The sequence below is a fragment of the Phoenix dactylifera genome, chromosome 3 (assembly GCF_051530095.1).
Source record: "Phoenix dactylifera cultivar Ajwa chromosome 3, Ajwa_hap1_PhDact_Kaust_v1.1, whole genome shotgun sequence".
NCBI classification, from domain to species: Eukaryota; Viridiplantae; Streptophyta; class Magnoliopsida; order Arecales; family Arecaceae; genus Phoenix; species Phoenix dactylifera.
The window spans coordinates 8025587-8047323 of NC_143192.1; the positions used below are offsets into that span (position 1 = coordinate 8025587).

General features: G+C 36.3%; 1 protein-coding gene and 1 long non-coding RNA gene across 5 annotated transcripts in view; both read right to left on the minus strand.

Moving 5' to 3' along the window:
- LOC103710545 (alpha/beta-Hydrolases superfamily protein) overlaps positions 1–19735 on the minus strand; it is a 32114-nt gene extending 12379 nt beyond the window's left edge. For 3 of the 4 annotated variants that reach the window (XM_017843644.4, XM_026805989.3, XM_039120606.2), the window contains exons 1-2: positions 19409–19694; positions 18330–18455 (exon numbers count right to left, since the gene is read on the minus strand). In XM_017843644.4, coding sequence (XP_017699133.3) covers positions 18330–18455; positions 19409–19480 — 198 coding nt within the window. In that variant the 5' untranslated portion in view covers positions 19481–19694. Of the gene's footprint in view, positions 1–18329; positions 18456–19408 lie in introns of all 4 variants that reach the window. The other variant, XM_008796311.5, reaches the window with a different exon arrangement.
- LOC148714222 (uncharacterized) lies at positions 347–16005 on the minus strand. The gene is made up of 2 exons (XR_015976100.1): positions 15077–16005; positions 347–3592 (listed from the first exon to the last, which is right to left on the minus strand). It is a non-coding gene; the product is annotated as an uncharacterized LOC148714222 (long non-coding RNA).
- Positions 19736–21737: the final 2002 nt, after the last annotated feature.

The following is a 21737-nucleotide window of genomic DNA, read 5'->3' on the forward strand; positions in this document are numbered from 1 at the left end:
CCCCGCTCTCTCTCTCTTTTCCTCTCTTTCCTTTCTCTTCTTCCTCTACATTGCTGATTTTTTGTTTTGGTTGCCAGAACTGTCCAGGTCCGCCACCGGTACGGCTCGATATGCTTCGAATCGGACAGTTCAGAATGGTTCTGCCGACCATGATACAAGCTATTTAAAAGACATTATTAATAAATATCACAACTATTATTTCCACGAGTGTGAGAACTATGAACTTTATAATGCACTATATGAAAAGAGCAGAGGAAATAATGTGCTAGCATCAAAGTGAAGAGCTGTTTAGTTTGCAAATACATAGACAATAGAATGTTCGATAGAGATCTTCTTTTATGTTGTCTTTTCTTTTTTTTTAGGGTTGGGGGCTAAGAGCGCAAATACGTGTTAATTTTTACGAAAACCAATAGGTGTTAGTTCCACAATTATTATTATTTAAAGAACAAGATTAACAATGATACTATAATCAAAATATGCATGAAATGCATTAACATTTCTAATCCTTTCAAACTCATGGTGCATCTAGGAAAGATAGTATACAAGAAGAAGGGAGAAATGGTGTTGGATATGTGAAGAAATGAACAAACTAGAGAGCAAAGGGAAAAATGTGGTACAAATAGCAGTTCAAATCAATAACAAGTAAACCCATCCATCATCCTTATTTTTTAGTTTTCTTTCAGCATAAATTTAGCCTACGTTTAGGATTAATCTAAGTAAATTATTATTCAAATTACATCTGCTTTTCCTCTATTTTTATAGATTTGCTGCATGTCTAGAGTTTAAAATCAATTTTATATATTAACATGCATAAATGCTGAAATTATATCCAAATAATTACACTTCAACACATTTATTTTTCTCAACTATCATGAATGTACAACACAAATACTAGTTCTTGCAATTAATCTTTAGTCAAAATAATTGATTTGTAACCTAAGTCAACTAATATCCAGACTCCTTCAAAAAGAATATGGATTAACTAATATCTGACGTGTATTTGTATCTATTTTATAGCCGACCCCATCTAGTTTGGGATTAAGGCTTAGTTAAGTTGATAGTTGTTTTTGTATCCATTTAGAACAAATATGGATGCATTAGAATATATACAAGTAACAACTTTAGCATCCATTCGATATCCATGTTTGCATCTATATTGACTAAATAGAAATGGATAAAGATGTACCAAAACCCGATCCATATCTAATCCATCTTTAGCCTGATATAGTGACTACTTAGTATATTAGGATTATATGAATCTTTAAATTAAAACCTAATTTAAGATTAAATTTTTTATTTCAAGGTCCTAAGATTTGGCACTTCAATCAAAGACTTAGGAGTCCTTTTTAGATAAATTTATATGATTTTGAGGTGCCACTATGAGAGTGGATGTGTTGCTTGCACCAAACATGGTACAAAGGCATGATGACAAGATTAGGGATACAAATATCAAATTTTTTTGCTTTCTTCTATCATGAGTCTAGTTTCCTAGTTAAGATTAATTTAATCAAATAAATAATTTTGAATAAGTACCTATTTCTTAGAGTTAACACTACATTATCAATCCCCAGCCCAAATGAAATGGCAGATGGTTAATCTCGGAGAGCCGATTGTAAAAATATGTCAAAACTATGAAAAAAATCCAAATTTGATATGCATGATAAATACTAGGGCATCCCATATTATATTTAACGTGCCACAGCTTGGCCTAATAATGGGTAATAAGGCAAGGGTTGGCTAGGTCATTGTCCATAAGCAATGCGCTACAACATAATCCAATTGTAGTGACAAATGAGTGAGGGTTATTAAGGATAAGGAAGTCTTCTAGTAATAAACTAGTATAGTGGTGGCCAGATGGAGTAGTAAGGGGATAAGAGAAATTACATCATATGAAGAAGATAACTATACAAAAGAAGAAAATTAAATTTGTTGCTGGAAATATTGGATCTTTAAATCGAAAAAGCAGAGAACTAATAAATACGATGATATGTAAGAGAACCAATATTCCTTGCTTACAAGAAACTAAATAGAGAGGTAGTAAACATCAGAAGATTGGGAATGGTATAAACTATTTTATGTTGGTAAGGTTGATAATAGAAATGGAGTAGGAATAGTAGTGAGTACAGAAATGATAGAAAAAAATTGTACATGTAAATAGGATAAGTGCCAGATTGGTAGCTACATAATTAGTTTTAGGCAAGGAAATTATTGATGTAATTAGTGCTTAGACACCACAAGTAGGTTCACAGGAGAGGTTTAAAAAAAAATTTTGGGAAGAAATGAATGAATTAACCCGGCCCAATTAGGTTGGCCTAAACCCAGCTTGAAGGGGCTGGGAGCACAAGCTAAGGGCTTGATAGCCCTCACTTAGACCTTGGCTACCCTCCCTTCATCTTGGCTCCTCAAACCCTCCTCATCTTTCTCTTCTCTCCGCCTCCCACACACCCCTTTTAACCTCCCCATTTCTGCACCTTGGCCAGCCTTCCTCTCCCCTCTTCAATTCTCGCTACTCAATTGGACACCCAAACCCACCCCCTGTTCCACTTTCTTTTCTTCTTACCCAATCTCTTCTCCTCCCCAATTTCCTCTGCCCCTTAAGTCCATGCGATTGCTCGATCCAGCCAATCTTCACCTCTCCTCACCAGATTAAGCCATCATTGCCCTCATTGGATCTCACCATCCTTACTGGATCTCACCACCATTTGCAACCACCTTCCATGAGCTTCCTTAGCGGCATTGGTGCCAACCCCACCTAGGCCACTATGCATTGCCATCTGCCGGCATCAAGATTTTAAATCTTAGTGGGACAAGGGCGTTTCGGCCATCCTATCCTATTCCTGTGAGTAAACAAGACCAGAATGGGGTTAGATCCCCAAAACCCATCCATGCAAGGAAAGAAGTAAAAAAATGGAAAGAAAGAGAGGAAGGAAAGATGATGAAACGGAAATGTGAAAGGAAAAAAGAAGAAAAAGGAAGGGAGAAGAAAAAGAATGAAAGAATGGAAAGAAGGAAGAAAGAAATAGAAAGAAGAAGAAAAAGGAAAGAGAGAAAGAAGCAAAGGAAGGGATAAGAAAAGAAAGAAGAAAAGAAAGAAAGGAAGGTAGGGAAAAAAGGAGGAGAGAAGGAAGAAAGGAAAGAAGAAAGAAAAAGAAAGAAAAGGAAAGAAGAAGGAAAGAGAAATGGAAGGTACCTACAGGGGACACTCGACCGGGACTGCCACCAAGACGAGGACGAGGCAGGATAGTGGGGCATCTTGTTCTATAGAGAAACCAAGACACCCTCATCCCACGGAATTTAAAACCTTGACCGGAATTGCGCCCTTTTTTTTCTCCCCTTGTGATTCACCCCCTAGTGCTCTCCCTTGTGCAATGAGCCTCATGGCTCCCTTCTCGACCTCCACCAGCACCTCATCATCGTCTGTCACTCCTATTCCACCACTGGCCAATCTCCCTCTCTCTTCCCCTCCCAACACTAGTTTCCCATCAACCTTTCCCTTACCCTCCTCCTCCTAAATCCCCTACTTTGACTCTCTAACTCTCTATTTCTCTAAGGTAATCTTCCACCCTTAATCCCAAATTAGCACCCTCTACTCCTCTTGATGACCCAAAGATTGATTCATAGATTGATTTTGATGATCACAAAACCTTGAAGTATAGATACTAATGTTTATGTTGCAAGGAGAAAGATATTTATGTTGCAAGGAACATAGCAAGTTGGAAGAACACAAGAAGGCCTCTAAAAGCACTCAAGAAAAGTTGGAAGAAAGCTACAAGTTATTGGCCCAAGTCTCAAGTTCAAAAGATTCAAATTGGAGGAGCAAATTCAAGGAAAATTTAAAAGAATAGTCTTCGAGTCGACTCCTGAGGAATTCGAGTCGACTCCAATGCTTGGCGAGTCAACTCGAGAGTAGAACGAGTCGACTCCAGGGTGTAAAAGGCAGAAAAGTCAGAGAGGGATTTTCGACCCTGAGATTCGAGTCGACTCCTGAGGAATGCGAGTCGACTCCAATGGTTGTCGGGTCGACTCCAAAGAAAGCGAGAGTCGACTCTCAGTGGTACACAAGGGAAAACTCAGAGAAGCAGTTTTTGGACACTGAGATTCGAGTCGACTCCCACAAAGTCCGAGTCGACTCCAAAGACAGCGCAACCCCAAGACAGAAGACGGTATTTTCGTCTCTGAGAGGCGAGTCGACTCCAAGACAAGTCGAGTCGACTCCAAGGCAGCGCGACCCCAAAAATGCAGAGGATCAGTTTTCGGGCTCTGAGAGCCGAGTCGACTCCAAGAGAATCCGAGTCGACTCGAGGAAGAAAATCAGAAAGTATGTCCTCTGGATTCATGGGATGAGCCGACTCCGAAGATGCCAAGTCAGCTCCAGATGTTGGCGAGTCGACTCCGGGTTAAGTCGAGTCGACTCCCAGTCAAGGCATGCACTTTAATTCAAATTTGGAACAGTAGCCGAGTCGTCTCCAGTAAAGCACGAGCCGACTCCTGCAACAGGCGAGTCGACTCCTGATCGCGCGAGTCGACTCCGATCCCAACGGTAACATTGTCAGGAAATGCAGACTGTGTCCAACGGCTCTTTTTCTTGTCTCTAACGGCTATATTCTTGTTTCCACGCCATCTAAAGCTATAAAAACAAGAAGAGAGCTAGGGGAGAAGGCATGGAAGTGGGAGAGAACTTTTAGGGAAGAGATTCCAAACAGATTACAAGGGAAATCTCCCAAAAGCACAAAAGGGCCATTCAAAGTGAAATAGAGGGAAGAAGAGCATCCAAGTGAATCCCAAAGCTTCCTCTCCATCCGTGTGCTGCCTCAGTGATCCTCCACTTCGTGCCAAATCAGAAGAGGGTCAAGTAAAGAAGAAGTCGAGCTCCTTCATCTTCCAAACTCGTTTGAGGACTTCACTTTACTCTATTTGCTTATAGTGTTATATTTGCTTGTTTAAGAAGCTTTGATTTATCTTAAACTTTGTTATAATATCTTGTAACTTGATTCAATCACGGGATTGAATCAAGGGGTAAAGGTTTGTTGGTGAGCCAAAGGGAAAACCAACGGTGTAAGGTTTGTTGGTGAGCCAAAGGGAAAACCAACGGGGTTTAGGTTTGTTGGTGAGCCGAGGGTAAAACCAACGTGTAAGGGTTTGATTGTGAGCCCGGGAAAACAATCGGAGTGGTTCTAGTCGGTGAGCCTGGGAAAACCGACCGAGTTCGTTGTGCGCTCGTAAAACAACAAGTTGGGTTGTGAGCTTGTAAAACAACCGGCTGTAATCGGTAGGATTATAGTGAAATTCCCAAGAGGTCTTGGGGAGTGGATGTAGGTGCTGGGGTGCACCGAACCACTATATTTTTGTTGTGTTTGTGATGCTCTTTGTTGACTGACCTCCTCACTCACTTACTTAGATATTAAGCTTGCTTAACTCTTCTTCGTGCATCCTTTAGTTGCAAGCATAATCAATTTACTCAATCATTAAATTGAATAGCATACTAGGGCAAAATTAGACTAATCTTTTATTGAACCCACTGCTTAATAGTTGATTAGATTAGAATCATACTCTTGCTAAGGTTAAGCTTCACTAAGCATCCATACAACTTAGCATAATTAATCTAAAAGATTAGAAGTAGTTTAAAAGGTTTTAAAAGACCCAATTCACCCCCCCCCCTCTTGGGTTGTCACCTTGGGCAACAAGTGGTATCAGAGCAGGTGCTCAAATATTATTTGTAGTCTTAACCGACTAGAGCCAAAGATCATGACAACTCAAATAGATAGTTTTCTAGGAGAAGGACAATCAATTGATACACCACCACTATTTAATGGCATAAACTATACACATTGGAAAATACGCATGCGCATCTTTATTCAATCACAAAACTATTATTTATGGAAAATCATAATAAATGATCTTCACACACTCTCTCAAACTTTTAATGAAAAGGATTTAGCACAATTGAATGCTGATGCCATGAACCTTTTATATTGTGCATTAGATAGGAATGAGTTTAATTGCATATCTTCTTGCATGACTGCTAAAGAAATATGGAATATGCTTGAAGACAAATATGAATGCACTAACAAATCTGAAATATCATGTGTAGAAGGAGAGCAGTATCATATTGAAAATCTATGCTTGGTGGCACAAGAGGTACATGCTGAAACTGAAAGCAATTTTACATTTGATGAACTCCATGATGCCTTTTCTGATTTGTATTTAGAATATAAGAAACTTATTTGTAAGAACAAAAACTTGAAGATTGAAAATCAAATTCTAATAGATGAAAAACTGAAACTAACCAGTAAAACTGAAATCTTAATTAAAGAAAATCAAGAACTAAATCAAAGAGATCAACTTCTCACTGAAAGTCATGATAAACTTAAGAAAAACAATGAGTTACTTTCAGAAGATAACAGAAGATTAACTAAAGAAGTTGACAGATTAAAACCTGTTGTTGAAAGATTTACCCTCAGCTCTGAAAAATTGAACCTAATGATAAATGATCAAGGAGCTGAATTTGATAAAGTTACATTAGGATATCAACCTTGGTACACCCAAAAACCTTTTAAGAATATGTTTGTTAAAACAGTTTTTAATTACTCTAAAACAGATTCTCATAAACAAAAGCTAAGTAAAATCTCTTCTGTTGTCCCTAAATCTATACATTACAAATTTAATGAACCAAAAAGGGAGAAACAGAAAATTAAAAGTTTTCCTACTACTCATGTTCGATCTAAGTTTGTTAAATTCAACAAGAGGATACAGAAATACATCCCTTGTAATCCTAAAATCTGTAAATTCATGGACAAAATAGCTATTAAGAGAATATGGGTTCCAAAAGGAACAATTATAGCTAACCTACAAGGACCCAAAAGAGCTTGGGTTCCTAAGTTGAAAATATGATTATTCTTTCAGCAAGCATGTCTAGCTATCCAAGGTTCTAATGAAAGATGTTATCTAAACAATGGGTGCTCTAGACATGTGTTAAAGAATTGAATTTAAAATGTAATTAAAAAGAATGATTTAAATGAAAGAAAGGATGAAATAAGTAATTCTTACATCTTCTCGTATTGAAATTACTTTATTAGTTGATTAAAACATAACTTGAAAGTATTAATCATTTTTGTGATATAAGTGATATTTGTCTTTTTGGGTATGAAAAGAAAATATATTCAAATCACTTCATTTTTTTTGTATGCTCCACTCACTATTGGATAAGTTGCTAAATGATTAATTAATTCATTAAAAATAACTCTATGAACCCTCTATATGCTTGATTAAGAATTTTTGTCTATGGCATTATTTTTATTGATCATCAATATGATAATGTGTACTTGGTATGCTTTTGAATACCAAGATTAAAGAAACCATCCTTGGCACATAGAATCAACTCATGCTAGTATGTACTTAATATCAAAAGACCTTGCCATAGGCTTGTTTAGATTATCTACTTAAAGGTCAAAGTTTTGCTATGCATGCTAACTAAGGAAACAAACAAAAATCATTTCTAAATCTAAAGATGTTGTTTCCATCTCTAAGTCTTCAAAAGCTTACATTGGACTTGTTCTTGGAGAATAAAACTGAAGTATTTTTCTGTATTTACTAAATCTTGTAGAAGCGTTTCAAATGAAAAAGGTTTCCAAACTGTGAAGATCATGGCACAGTGTTGAAAACCAAAATCCAGATTAAGGTTATACAGAAAATAGTATTAAATTCAATTATTTCAGCTCCATGGACATCATAAGTAAAAAGGGGTTAATAGAATTCTTGAAGAAATGAAAAAGACAATTATGTATGATAGTCATCTACTTAAATAATTTTTAAAAGACTATCATCACTGCTTGTCATACATATGATTTCTATTAGATCTATTTCTGATGAAAATTTTGATCTTCTGAAAAAAATGAAAAATGAACCATTGCATATCTTTCATATTTTTCAGTCGTACATGTTATGCTTGATATGCTCTTATGAAAATAATGCCAAATCTGATAGAGATATGTCTATCCTTGGATATCATTCATCAAGCAATGCATATAGAGTATTCAATGAAAAGTTTTTAGTTGCAAAAATATCAAGGTATTTTATTCTTTATGAGACTAATGATTTATTATCAAGATACTAAAATTAAATTATGTATGTATATGGTTAATCTTTTACATATAACAATCTGAAAAACTTGTTAATAATTAGAACCAACTTGGATTTTCAGATATGCTCTTAATGAAGAAAAAGTGATGACTACTAAAAGACTAAATTAAGAAAAGATGAAATAGATCTTGATGAAATTTTTGCATGATTAGAAGTAAAGATCACCATCATCATTTGCTTGCTTTATGAGCTTTATAGTCCATCAAATGAGTGTGTAGAATGGACTCCTATGTGCTTACTTTATTAAAGAAGATATATGTTAAATAACCACCATATTTGAAAACACTCATTACAAATATGATAAAGCAATATATGATTTGATACAAGCATCAAGAGCATGATATAAAAGCTTAAATAACCTTTTTGATAGAAGGTAATAGTGATAATTCTTTGCATCAAAAAATGTGTGACACCTCACTTGCTCAAAGTATACATTAATGACATCATTTCTGGTTCTACTAATGAAGAGTTATATTGCAAGGTGAGTTTGAAATATGTATGATGAATGAATTAACATCTTCTCTCAAACTCCAAATTAAGACAAACAGGAAAGGGGATCTTCATTGACCAATGTTAGTCCACAAGAAAACTCTCATAGAAGATTGGCATGAAGAAGGTATGTCTATGACCCCATCTTGTAGAATTTGAAAAGAATGAGCAAAATAGATCTACTGTTTAAAGCTGTATTGAAGCATGATAGAATAATTATTTTATCATACAGCTAGTAGACCAGGTTGTATGCTCATTATGTGACCTTGTGCAAGACATCAATCTAACTTTAATGAATCATATTTTATTGATAAACAAATAAATCATAATCTGAATTGTGATAGAAATAACTGTTTAAGATAAGTTGATTAAAACTTAGCTAGCGTGCCTTATTGAATAAAATCTAAACTAAATTGATTTTGAAAATAAGAAATTGATTTGACCTTGATAAATCTACCTATTGCCTCACATGCTTGTCCTTGAACCATCTGATTTAATGAAACTATCTCTTTAGTTCAAGTGATATGTGCTTGCTTATATTTAGGGAATCTCTTGAGTAAAGTGACTCAACATGCAACTATTGTCATATCTTATATTGAGTCATCTAGTTAAAAAAAATATATATGTTGGATGAATGCTTTGTATCTTAAAGAAACTAATGACCTTCCTTCAAGAAAGAAAAATGAGAAATTTCAACTTGAAGGATATCTTCATGTAAGATACACTAAACATTCACATGCAAACAAGAGAGAGGATCTTCTTCAGCCAAAAGTTCACACATAAGAAATCGAGTTTGGCTTGAAGAACATATAATGAATAGGTAATTTTAGATACCTTTCTCACAAATTAATTGAGCAAAGTCAATAACTTAAATCTTATTATGGCATGATTAAGGTCTTTAATTATTAATTTTTGATATCATGTCTATATATACATATATTGATTGACTTATACTTTTAGAAATTGTTTCATGGTTTGCCAAAACTATAATATATCTTTGCCTATGTCATAATCATGAAATACACAAGTTTATGCATAAAATTTTGATTTAAAATAACTTGTGAGAAGTTATGAATCCTTGAGCACAATGAAAATATTGTTTGCATGATATACATCTATATGATACATAAGATTATTTCATTATTCTGTTCTTTCATGTAAATTACTTGAGAATAATGAAGAGAGAGAGATAAAGAAAAGAAAATGGATATTACTCAAGAGATGAAAAATCTAAGCAAAAGCAAGTACTCCAATCTTAAGGAAAAGCAAAACAAGCATAATATATTCGGCATATTTGGAAGTGATAAAATCCATAATTAATTACACTTAAACAGGGAGAGTATGAAGTGAACATTTTAACCTTTCTATATTGCTCATCATAGGGATGGTGCCAATGGGGAGGCTAGTGGTAGTATCCGGCACTATTTGACCCAACTATTCGGTGTAGGGCATATTAGGGACGGCACAAGAGGGAGGCTAGTGGTAGTACCTCGTGCCCCTTCCCAACTCCACCGGATAGGGAGCAAATAGAGTATAGAGCATAAGAAAGTTATAAATGAAAAACAAAGAAAATGAAAGTAGAATTAAGTCAAATCTCTTAATCACTTGAAAACACACTTTAAGGATGAAATCATTGCAAGATTATATTTAAATAGGGGGAGTTTATTTGAAAAGTATTGACTTGGATCCTTGACATGCTTGTTCTTAATATTTTAATGCATGATTTAACACATGAGATGTTTTGCATATGGTATGATGTCTTGATTTATGGGTTCTCAATATTTTGTAATGCTTCATACTTGGACAACTTGATTGAATGTTTGAATTGCTACATAACATCTTTTGTTTGATCCTATTGAAAAGAAATTTCAGATTTGTCATTCACAATCATTGTTAAAATCTGAAAGCTAAATAAAATAGATTCATTCACAATCATTGTAGAAAGGAGAAGAGAAGAATATCTCTATTTAGGAAAAATAAATTGATTTTGATCTATCTTTCTACTCGCCTAACCTTGATACATAATGTCCTAATACTTGTTAAAATATCCTTTATTTTGTATCAAAACTCAAAATTAAACACAAAGATTCTGAAAGTGCTTTAATGTTATTGAAATATGTATTTTTCAATCATAATAATTTAAGATGAGCCACAATGTGAAAGATACATATCTCAAATTATGACTTAAAAGGGCTCTATTGAAAATCTTTATGAAATTCAGAATTTGATTTTGTATAAAAGCTTAAACTCCATATGATTACTAAATAAAATGTTAATGTAAGAAAAACAGAATTTATTTTGATTGCTCCGATACGCATCCGAAACATATCATTTCTTATCTTCAAAGTATACTAATTTTGATCCAAATGATGTGTTTTTCGATGATCTTGATTGCAAACAAAAATTTCTAAATATATGATTTTATTTTGATATTAAAAGGATTTATTGTGTCTCATGTATACATTGCTGAAAAACTATGATTAAGAAATTGAGTTCTATAAATATATATACCTCAATGATCATCTATATGTTTTTCTCCCCTACATTATTAAAAAACTTCCATCAATAGAGTGAATGATCTTAAAACTAGAAATATTTCAGCTCACTCAAATGATTCTAAAAGAAAGAAAATGTAAATGCGGTTGAAAGAAACTAAGCTTCTAATGAATCATTTTCTGATTGATATTTCTATACATTTTCACTAAGATTAAGAGAAAGCATAACTTGTTCGTAAAGGATTAGAAAGAGTAATTACTACAAATTTTGGAATAATACTAGATTACTCTACATTCTCGATATTACAGGATTTCAGTGTTATTCATGTTTATCACTATAATCTGAAATTCAACAATTTAAAATGATTAAAGAAGAATGCATCTTTTGAGGGGGAGCTTTAGATATTCAGTATCCTATCCCAAAGACACTTTATTTTGATGCATGCTTTGAATTTTATGGATTGATTTTGATGAACCTCCTTATATTGCAAGACATGCTTTAATTACCTTAAGATGAGTTCTATAAAGGTTGTCTTATCTCAAACCTTGAGTCTTATGAAAATAAGCTGAAACTTATAGAAAATATATTTTTGAGATTGACAATTTTGTTGAACATTATCTTAGGATTCTAAACTCTTAAATGGAATGATCAATTGAGGGGGAGAAAGAAAATTTCAGAAGGAGAGGTCTTATGGAACTTAATTACATGAATCTATAGGAGAGGGAAAGAATACTAAATGAAAAGTGATCCTAATACTCTCCAATATGTATCATCTGAAATTTAAATCTGAAAATCTTTATGATACACCTTGAGGCGTGTTATTTGGTTAGTATATCTTATGCATCACTCATGAACCAAATTACAAATCTTAAGAGCCTCTAATTTAATAAAACAGGGGGAGAACAATGTATTAAATTTTCTTGAGTATCTCTTAGAAAATCTATTTTGAACCTCACTAATGAGTTTTAATTGGCTTGCTCTTTAGAACTTCTATTTTGTGCCAATTCATTATTTTATGTATCAAATTGTGCTTATTTTCTAAAGGAATAAAAGAAAGTCTTTAAAAGAGCTCAAAGATGTATCAAAAATTGCATAAACTCATATTTTAGTATTTGTGCCCCCAATGCTCTTATTATCATAAAAGAACTTTGAAGTCATTAAGAATTAATGATCCAACATGATGATATGTTTTTCCAAATATATAAGTTTTGATCTTTTACTCTGAAAATTAATTAAATTGCTCTCATGTTGATAAAATACTTAATAGATTGGGCAAAAGGTCTTAAATGAACAAGCTTTCATACTTAGTGAAGAGAGGTTAGATTTCCACTCATATTTTTCCTTGAATATCATTTGTGGTACTTCTTGAATTAACCTAAGAGAGATTCCACCCACACTTGATTAGAAAACTATCTGTGGTATCAAATTAGAAAACTTCTTGAAATCACATTCAATGTGTTCTGCTCTGAAATTATCTTAATTGGCTCTGATCTGTGCTCACTAATCTGATTCCAATATTATTGCCTTGAGTTATATGATTCATATTCTTGCAATAATTCAACATTCAAATCAGAGTACAATAAGGAAAAGAAATATTTGTGCTTAATGTTTCCCTATTTTTTTTTGATGTTGTCAAAAAGGGGGAGAAATATTTAAGTATATGCTTATAATGCTTTTTGTATTGAGTACAAATCAGCTTAAATTGATTGTGTTAAGCTGATTGAATCTAAAGCAGTATCATGAAGTATGTTTCAAATATATATGTTTTCTACTTCATGCAACTTAGCTATGTATTACTTCTAGAAAACAATATCTTTTATATTGCATATACTCCAAGTTTTGTCATCATCAAAAAGGGGGAGATTGATGACCCAAAGATTGATTCATAGATTGATTTTGATGATCACAAAACCTTGAAGTATAGATACTAATGTTTATGTTGCAAGGAGAAAGATATTTATGTTGCAAGGAACATAGCAAGTTGGAAGAACACAAGAAGGCCTCTAAAAGCACTCAAGAAAAGTTGGAAGAAAGCTACAAGTTATTGGCCCAAGTCTCAAGTTCAAAAGATTCAAATTGGAGGAGCAAATTCAAGGAAAATTTAAAAGAATAGTCTTCGAGTCGACTCCTGAGGAATTCGAGTCGACTCCAATGCTTGGCGAGTCAACTCGAGAGTAGAACGAGTCGACTCCAGGGTGTAAAAGGCAGAAAAGTCAGAGAGGGATTTTCGACCCTGAGATTCGAGTCGACTCCTGAGGAATGCGAGTCGACTCCAATGGTTGTCGGGTCGACTCCAAAGAAAGCGAGAGTCGACTCTCAGTGGTACACAAGGGAAAACTCAGAGAAGCAGTTTTTGGACACTGAGATTCGAGTCGACTCCCACAAAGTCCGAGTCGACTCCAAAGACAGCGCAACCCCAAGACAGAAGACGGTATTTTCGTCTCTGAGAGGCGAGTCGACTCCAAGACAAGTCGAGTCGACTCCAAGGCAGCGCGACCCCAAAAATGCAGAGGATCAGTTTTCGGGCTCTGAGAGCCGAGTCGACTCCAAGAGAATCCGAGTCGACTCGAGGAAGAAAATCAGAAAGTATGTCCTCTGGATTCATGGGATGAGCCGACTCCGAAGATGCCAAGTCAGCTCCAGATGTTGGCGAGTCGACTCCGGGTTAAGTCGAGTCGACTCCCAGTCAAGGCATGCACTTTAATTCAAATTTGGAACAGTAGCCGAGTCGTCTCCAGTAAAGCACGAGCCGACTCCTGCAACAGGCGAGTCGACTCCTGATCGCGCGAGTCGACTCCGATCCCAACGGTAACATTGTCAGGAAATGCAGACTGTGTCCAACGGCTCTTTTTCTTGTCTCTAACGGCTATATTCTTGTTTCCACGCCATCTAAAGCTATAAAAACAAGAAGAGAGCTAGGGGAGAAGGCATGGAAGTGGGAGAGAACTTTTAGGGAAGAGATTCCAAACAGATTACAAGGGAAATCTCCCAAAAGCACAAAAGGGCCATTCAAAGTGAAATAGAGGGAAGAAGAGCATCCAAGTGAATCCCAAAGCTTCCTCTCCATCCGTGTGCTGCCTCAGTGATCCTCCACTTCGTGCCAAATCAGAAGAGGGTCAAGTAAAGAAGAAGTCGAGCTCCTTCATCTTCCAAACTCGTTTGAGGACTTCACTTTACTCTATTTGCTTATAGTGTTATATTTGCTTGTTTAAGAAGCTTTGATTTATCTTAAACTTTGTTATAATATCTTGTAACTTGATTCAATCACGGGATTGAATCAAGGGGTAAAGGTTTGTTGGTGAGCCAAAGGGAAAACCAACGGTGTAAGGTTTGTTGGTGAGCCAAAGGGAAAACCAACGGGGTTTAGGTTTGTTGGTGAGCCGAGGGTAAAACCAACGTGTAAGGGTTTGATTGTGAGCCCGGGAAAACAATCGGAGTGGTTCTAGTCGGTGAGCCTGGGAAAACCGACCGAGTTCGTTGTGCGCTCGTAAAACAACAAGTTGGGTTGTGAGCTTGTAAAACAACCGGCTGTAATCGGTAGGATTATAGTGAAATTCCCAAGAGGTCTTGGGGAGTGGATGTAGGTGCTGGGGTGCACCGAACCACTATATTTTTGTTGTGTTTGTGATGCTCTTTGTTGACTGACCTCCTCACTCACTTACTTAGATATTAAGCTTGCTTAACTCTTCTTCGTGCATCCTTTAGTTGCAAGCATAATCAATTTACTCAATCATTAAATTGAATAGCATACTAGGGCAAAATTAGACTAATCTTTTATTGAACCCACTGCTTAATAGTTGATTAGATTAGAATCATACTCTTGCTAAGGTTAAGCTTCACTAAGCATCCATACAACTTAGCATAATTAATCTAAAAGATTAGAAGTAGTTTAAAAGGTTTTAAAAGACCCAATTCACCCCCCCCCCTCTTGGGTTGTCACCTTGGGCAACACCTCTCTAACCATATTCATTATTTTTCTCTAATTTTGTTGGCTTAATTTTGTGAAGGAGAGTGACCATATAGGCAAGAAGGTTAGCATAGGGTTTTACACACTAGCCCCTAATTGAGATAAAACCCCCAGGTACTCATTCCTTTAATTAAGTAAATAGCACGGAATAGACTTAAATTAGGGAAACCTTGGGGCTAGGGTTTGTTTCGGGCTAGGGTTTGTTTTAAACACAAAAAAAAATGAGATTAGAAAATTTGGAAAAAATTAGTAATTATTTATGCTTCCAAGGTGACTAATTATATTGACTTCTAAGCAAGTTGGTCCTCCAATTTCATGAGAGTAATGAAATTATATAATAATAATAAATATTAATATCAATTCAATTAAATGTGTTAGATGTAATGTGGACTGGTCGACACATCTTGATTGGGTATTGCAGCCTGGTAAATGTAAGAATATGTTTTGTTTTCGATATGGATATCACAAACTCGTGAAATGTACATGTATATTATAATATTGAAAGGCCTTGACTATGAATGACTTCCGAATTGGTCTTGAATGTGAACGCTTCTATCTTCATTTAGATTGTGAATGCTTTGAGTGGTGATGATTGTGAATACTTATGATTTGGTCATCATTGTGAATGCTTGTGAGTAGTCATAAATTGAGATGTTCTGGTGGGATGAAAATCTTTTAGGTTGGAAATTATATTTTGGAAACCTTGAATGTGATTGTGTTGTACACAGAAAATGGTGGTGTTTTATCCTGGTAATATGGAGACTAATGGTTTGTTTTCAACTAACATAAACTAGAATTGTAATGATATGACTAGATGGATGGGTGTGAGCTGCGGACTAGACTAGTTATCAAGGTCAGCCAAACTAGTACCAGGTGTCGCAATGATCAACGATCGGTAGGATACAGTACCGGTTTAGATTGTATTAGTACTCGGTATTTTGTACCGATTCTGTACCAATTGAGTTACGATTGGACTGCATGATATTCTACCATATCAATTCTGTACCGATATGCCATTTTTATTTTTTTTATTTTTTTTATTTTTTTTATTTTTTTGTCTTGAGGGATTATTTCAAGGATTGTGCTTTTTTGAATTACAATTATAATGCTACTTTGATGCTTTCTCATGCCATATTAGTCCCTTATGATATGATCAATTAATGAATGAAAATATAATATTATTGAATATGCAAGTACATATAATTGAATATATATATATATATATATCAAATCGATTTGAAGTACAAAATATGTACCTACGTCTAATATCTTATTGAGTGTCTATGTGACTTGTAGACATCAGGATTTTGGTCATCGTCTAGGCCTGAGATATAACTCCAACCTAGATAATCTACCCATCCTTGCATCATATAGTCTAAGCCTCTTGGATAGCCATCCTGATACTAATTCGATGTCTGATGTTGGGATGGCCATCTCATCTAAGGGAAGATCAAGACAACTAAATCCAACCCGTAATTTGCACGAGACTGTGGAGGATAGTACCACATAAATATAATGCCTTGGGCGAAGGATATTCATGCAGGTCAGAACTTGGCTGTGGAATAGAATCTAGTATATGATTTGGATCCGGATACGTCCAGGAGCTCTAGTCCATGTGCTAGGTCATTTAAGCATCAGTCTCGTGTCCTAAACCACCTCGAGAGGCCCATCTCTTGTACGCAATCATATTCTCGCGGACTCTAGGTTGTGGAAACCATATCCTGTATAGCATGAGTGAACTATGACTTACATGTGAACCGACTATGCAATAGGACTAAGTCGTATGCACATGTACCATGTCTATTGCTACTTTTCTGATCACCAGATGCATCATTGTTCAAACTATCATTATCATTATCGTTCATATCGCGAGATGATCTACGCAATCAGTCATCTGAGAGATGATCTAGGCAACCAATCATGCGAGAGAAGATCTGAGCAACTAGTGATCCAAGAGATAATGTAAGCAACTAGTCATCCAAGGGCTCCTTAGTCTTAGAATCAGAGTGAACATAGTTCACTTTCCGTTCCTTTTCTTGTTGATCTAAAAAATTGTTTTCTTTTTCTGGATACCCCAATCTTCCTGGCTCTATGAGGTGGCTCAGCTGGTCCCACCATCCTAACTAGCTCTATCTCCAAGGTCTGTCGTACAGCTTCGTACCACCCGGTACAGGATGTACCGTAGTATACTAGGAGAAAACCAATACAAAAAACTCGTTCAAGTCTGTACAAGCTCCGTACCGAGGCGTACCAACCTGTACCAAGGCGTACCAGGATGAGTATCGGTCCGTACCAAGGCGTACCGAGATGAAATTGAGAAAATAAGTAATAGACCTATTTTGGCATAGAGCTATACCATACCATACCGAACCGATTAAGTACCAATACGGTATCCGATACTGAGATTGTGAACCTTGCCTATCTCCTTCACTAAATTGGATAAATGGTAGAGCTGATTGGATGAAGTGGGGAGGTGCATTTGGAATATTACATGAACCATACAAAATTGCAGATTCAATCAACTTATTTTTTTTGTATCATCTTATCTTTGTTCAAGCTATAACCTGGACAGAAATGAAAAGGCTTTCAGACATGATTAAATGAGGAAAAAAGGTATTCTTTCTTATCTGTGTCTATTTGTAGGGATATTACAAAAAACAAATATTAGTTTATGATACATTTCTAGGAGAGAAGCCTTTTTGAACAAATTTGCTCTCCAAGATATAAAAGAGTTCATCTTTGGCATATATAGTAATGTTATTGATTCTATATAATGTGTGTTGCTCAGCAGTTCTGCATAAAACTTGAAATCTTTAAGGAGAAATTGGAGGTATTAAGAAGCTAAATTCAAGCTTCTTTGTTCAAACAATACCTTGATTGACCTAGGAACTAAGGATTTCTGTTGAAACACTAAGAAACCCTGATTTCCTTATAGTTTGTCTTCTTTGTTGTATCTACAATTCATAGATCCCTTCATATCACACAGATTTATTTTATGAACAATCCTAATATTATTACCAACCAGTGCAGGAGAAAAAAGAACATAAATGAATTTTCAAACACTGAAAATCTGGTTCTAGATTTTACATACATAGTGCAATCATGATAACAGTTAAAACAAAAAAGGCCTTGATAGGTTTTAGTTCCATACAGATAGCATCTCTACAAGGCAGTTGTATGGAAATAGAAAGTAATAGAATTGAATGGAATAAAGTTTTCCATTTTCTGATAGTAGTACCTTCAAGGACAGGGACATGATCTGCTTGTAGTAGACATCAGCAGTTCCTGCAATTCCAGGGATGCAGATGAGTGGAGGCACAGACTTGGGACCAAAATCATAGTACCTCCATTGTTTAGATCCAATCTGAACATTAAGATATTTTGCAGGACTCAGCAAGGCAAGTACAAGTTTGATATATATTTAGGTACTACAGTAAACTAAACAAAACAGGAAGAAAAGAAATTAAATACCATGATATATAAGCAGAAGCAAGTTGTTTTATTGTGATGGCATGGTTAACATCTATAAATACTATAGTAATCTATATATTATCTAGTACCATATATTGCTTCAGTCTTGAGAGTAAACGTTGTATACAGTTTTTGGAGTAAGCCAACATGTACGTGAGTCCACAACCTATGCATCATCAGTTCTTCAAACACGATCTAAGCGACGAAATCATTCACTTCCCACTATGAAACCAGGTTTTCAGTTATCTATAACTGTTAAATATCATATTTTGTTCTCAAAATGCCAAATTATACAATATTGGCGCTTCTTAATGTTGTTATAATAACAAGAACTCCTGTACTAATAATATGAATCAAGAAAATTTGATCAAACAAGATGATAGCCCTCACAAACTTCTAAGTGGAACACCCAAAAGCACCCAATCTTGCAAAATACAACACAAGAATTACAATCAGCGAGTTTAATTTAAAACATAAATAAATTAATAAATAAATAAACCGATTTTCTCTAAAATCCAATCGAAACATTTCACTAATTTAGAAAGAAAAAAGAACCAAGTATCAGGCGAAATCATGATAGCAATCCAATAGACCTGTTTACCCATTTTTATATACATGCCTTGGAAAAATTGGGGAGCGAATCTTGTACAAGCTATTTTTATTTGCATGCCTTGGTAAACTTGGAGTGCGTCTCGTATGACTTATCAAATTAAGGTCCGAATCGATTAGAAGTTAGAAGACCAAAAGTGATGTTTTTACTAAACGAAATTAAATAGCAGGGGCAAAAATTCATAGCCAGCCAATTCTAAACTAGAAAGTTTGAGGGGAAGAGAGGAGAGCTCATACGGAGATCTTGTGGAGTGGGACCTGCGACTTGAAGTGGACGTAATCTCCCGGCGCCGACGAGAGGCCTTTCATCGCTCGCTTGCGTTTTCGAACAGATTCTCCCGCAACAATTATAATTCAAGACCAACGCCCGATTAATTTCTGAGCCATCGAAGGAAGACAAGAGGCCAGCCAAAGAGAGAGAGAGAAGGGGAGAAGGGAGGAAGGGAAGTCGCAATGATTGCTAAATCTCGGCCTGAGGGAGAGTATTTTAGGAAAATGAAATAGAATAGAGCGGAAGTTCTATGGGAGTAGCTGTCACGAGGCTGTGATGATGAGTTGGGCCCCGACGCGAAGGGACGGGAAGGGCGACGTAGGGGCGGTCCAGGTCATCAAAAGTTACGACGGAATAGCAAAAGGCTCCACTAGATGGGCTGAGAAATGGTACATGGGCCTCGTAGGGCGCGGATGCTAAGCTCTAACAATCTCTTAAAAAACAAAAACACAAACTTTCTCTTGCTATCGGAAAAAAAAAAAAACCATCAATCTCGCGCGCTAGTGATGAGAATGGTAGATGAGAGGAGACCATCCGTAGGTATCTCAACCGCCGGTCATCTACACCTGTCAATGCAGAGAGAGGCAGGTTAACCATGATAAACCTGTCAAATAACTCAGAGCCGGGATTCACTTTGGTTCAAGGTTGAACTGAATCGCGCTAGGTCTGTGAGTTTGGGTTGTATCTTTCGCGCAAAAAAAAGAATTGATCGTGATGTTAATCATTGGATATCTATTCATCCATTTGCATAAATTTCAAAATGGCTATTGCATGATCCAATGGTAGATTCGTATGAATGAAGGTGAATTCTTCTTTCACGCGAAAGATGCAACCCCCATCCCCATACCAAATATATATATATCACCACATGGTGATTATTGAGCTATTGGATCTTTCCAATTCAACTCTAAAGCAGAAAGGATCCAAACTCGATGGCTGTATACTGGAAAGACAACTGAGTCATCCGTATCGTTATTTAGTCTACCTATGCTGGGTGGATTGCGATCTTACAATGCTTTATAAAATTTTGAGATTAGAAATGAATAATAAGTGTTTTGTACTATAGTGCAAGAAATGTTTTAAAAGCCTTGCTGGACTAGCAATTTGAACCAAAAGAATTGTCAGCTAGTATTGCAAGAGATGTTTTATAAACCTTATTGGAGCAGCAATTTGAACTGAAAGAATTATCAACTAGTTAGGCTTCCGGTCTAGATAGACCCCCAGAACCAGACTGGCTCACAAACCATCTTAAACCTGTGAACTCCTATGAACCATGGTTAAACCAGTGGCTCGTTTGAACCATTCTAGCTCAGGAAAAACAAGTCGGTTCTTATGATGCATAAAAATTCGGTCCAGGATTCTGGGGACGGGGATTAGGGATCAAATATGTTACATTTTTTAATTCCTTCTTCATCACTACCACCTCAATTGTTCCTCTCCTACTCCCACAGCTAGGATGACAGATGATCATTGATCAACCAGCAGCCACCAGCCACCAGCCATCATAGAGACAAAACAGGCTTGCCTTCTGGCCCTCTCTCTTCCTTACTGTAATACCCAACCTAATTTTGAACCAGGCCTGGTCCATTTGGCCAGCCTGGATTATTTTTTTTGCATTTGGACCAGCCTTTTGGCCCAGATCAGTGCAAACTTTGTGGCTCCTAGGCCCAATTCCGACCGGCACCCATCGGGGCTCTATTCCTAAGTGGAGAAGGAGGTGACTCCACCTCCTCCTCAAACTTTACTGGGGCAGGGGGTTATCGGCTATAAGTCCCCATCGAGCCCTCCTAGCAGCCGTTCACGACCTTGTCGGCAGTCCGATCCAAGCAGATGAATCCTCGGCCTTGTTCGAGACATCCATCGCGCCATCACGACAAAATTCCGACAAAAAATTAGAAGGTTTCTACCATCCTAATGTCTCTCTTGTTTGATTCCCCGACCTCACCCTTCGTCGGAAAGCCATCGTCAGTTGACATCCCATGATGAGATCGTCGGATTCCGATGAAAACACTCCACTATTTTTTACTCTATTTTTCCATCCCTATTTTTTGTCTTTTCCTGTTTCGCCTACTGCTAGTCTGCTACTGGTTGTCGTTCTATGGCCACGCCAAGCCCTTGCACCAATGATTGTCTCAAGCCGACCGCTAGCTATGGTCGGCATTGAAGCTATCCTTTCTTTAGATGTCTTAAGTAACCAATTTCAGCCATGATTTTTTCTCCATATTCAAGCACCGCTGAGTCAGCTGCGCCAGTTTTGCTATCGCCGAACGACAAACCTCCCATCATGAAAGACTG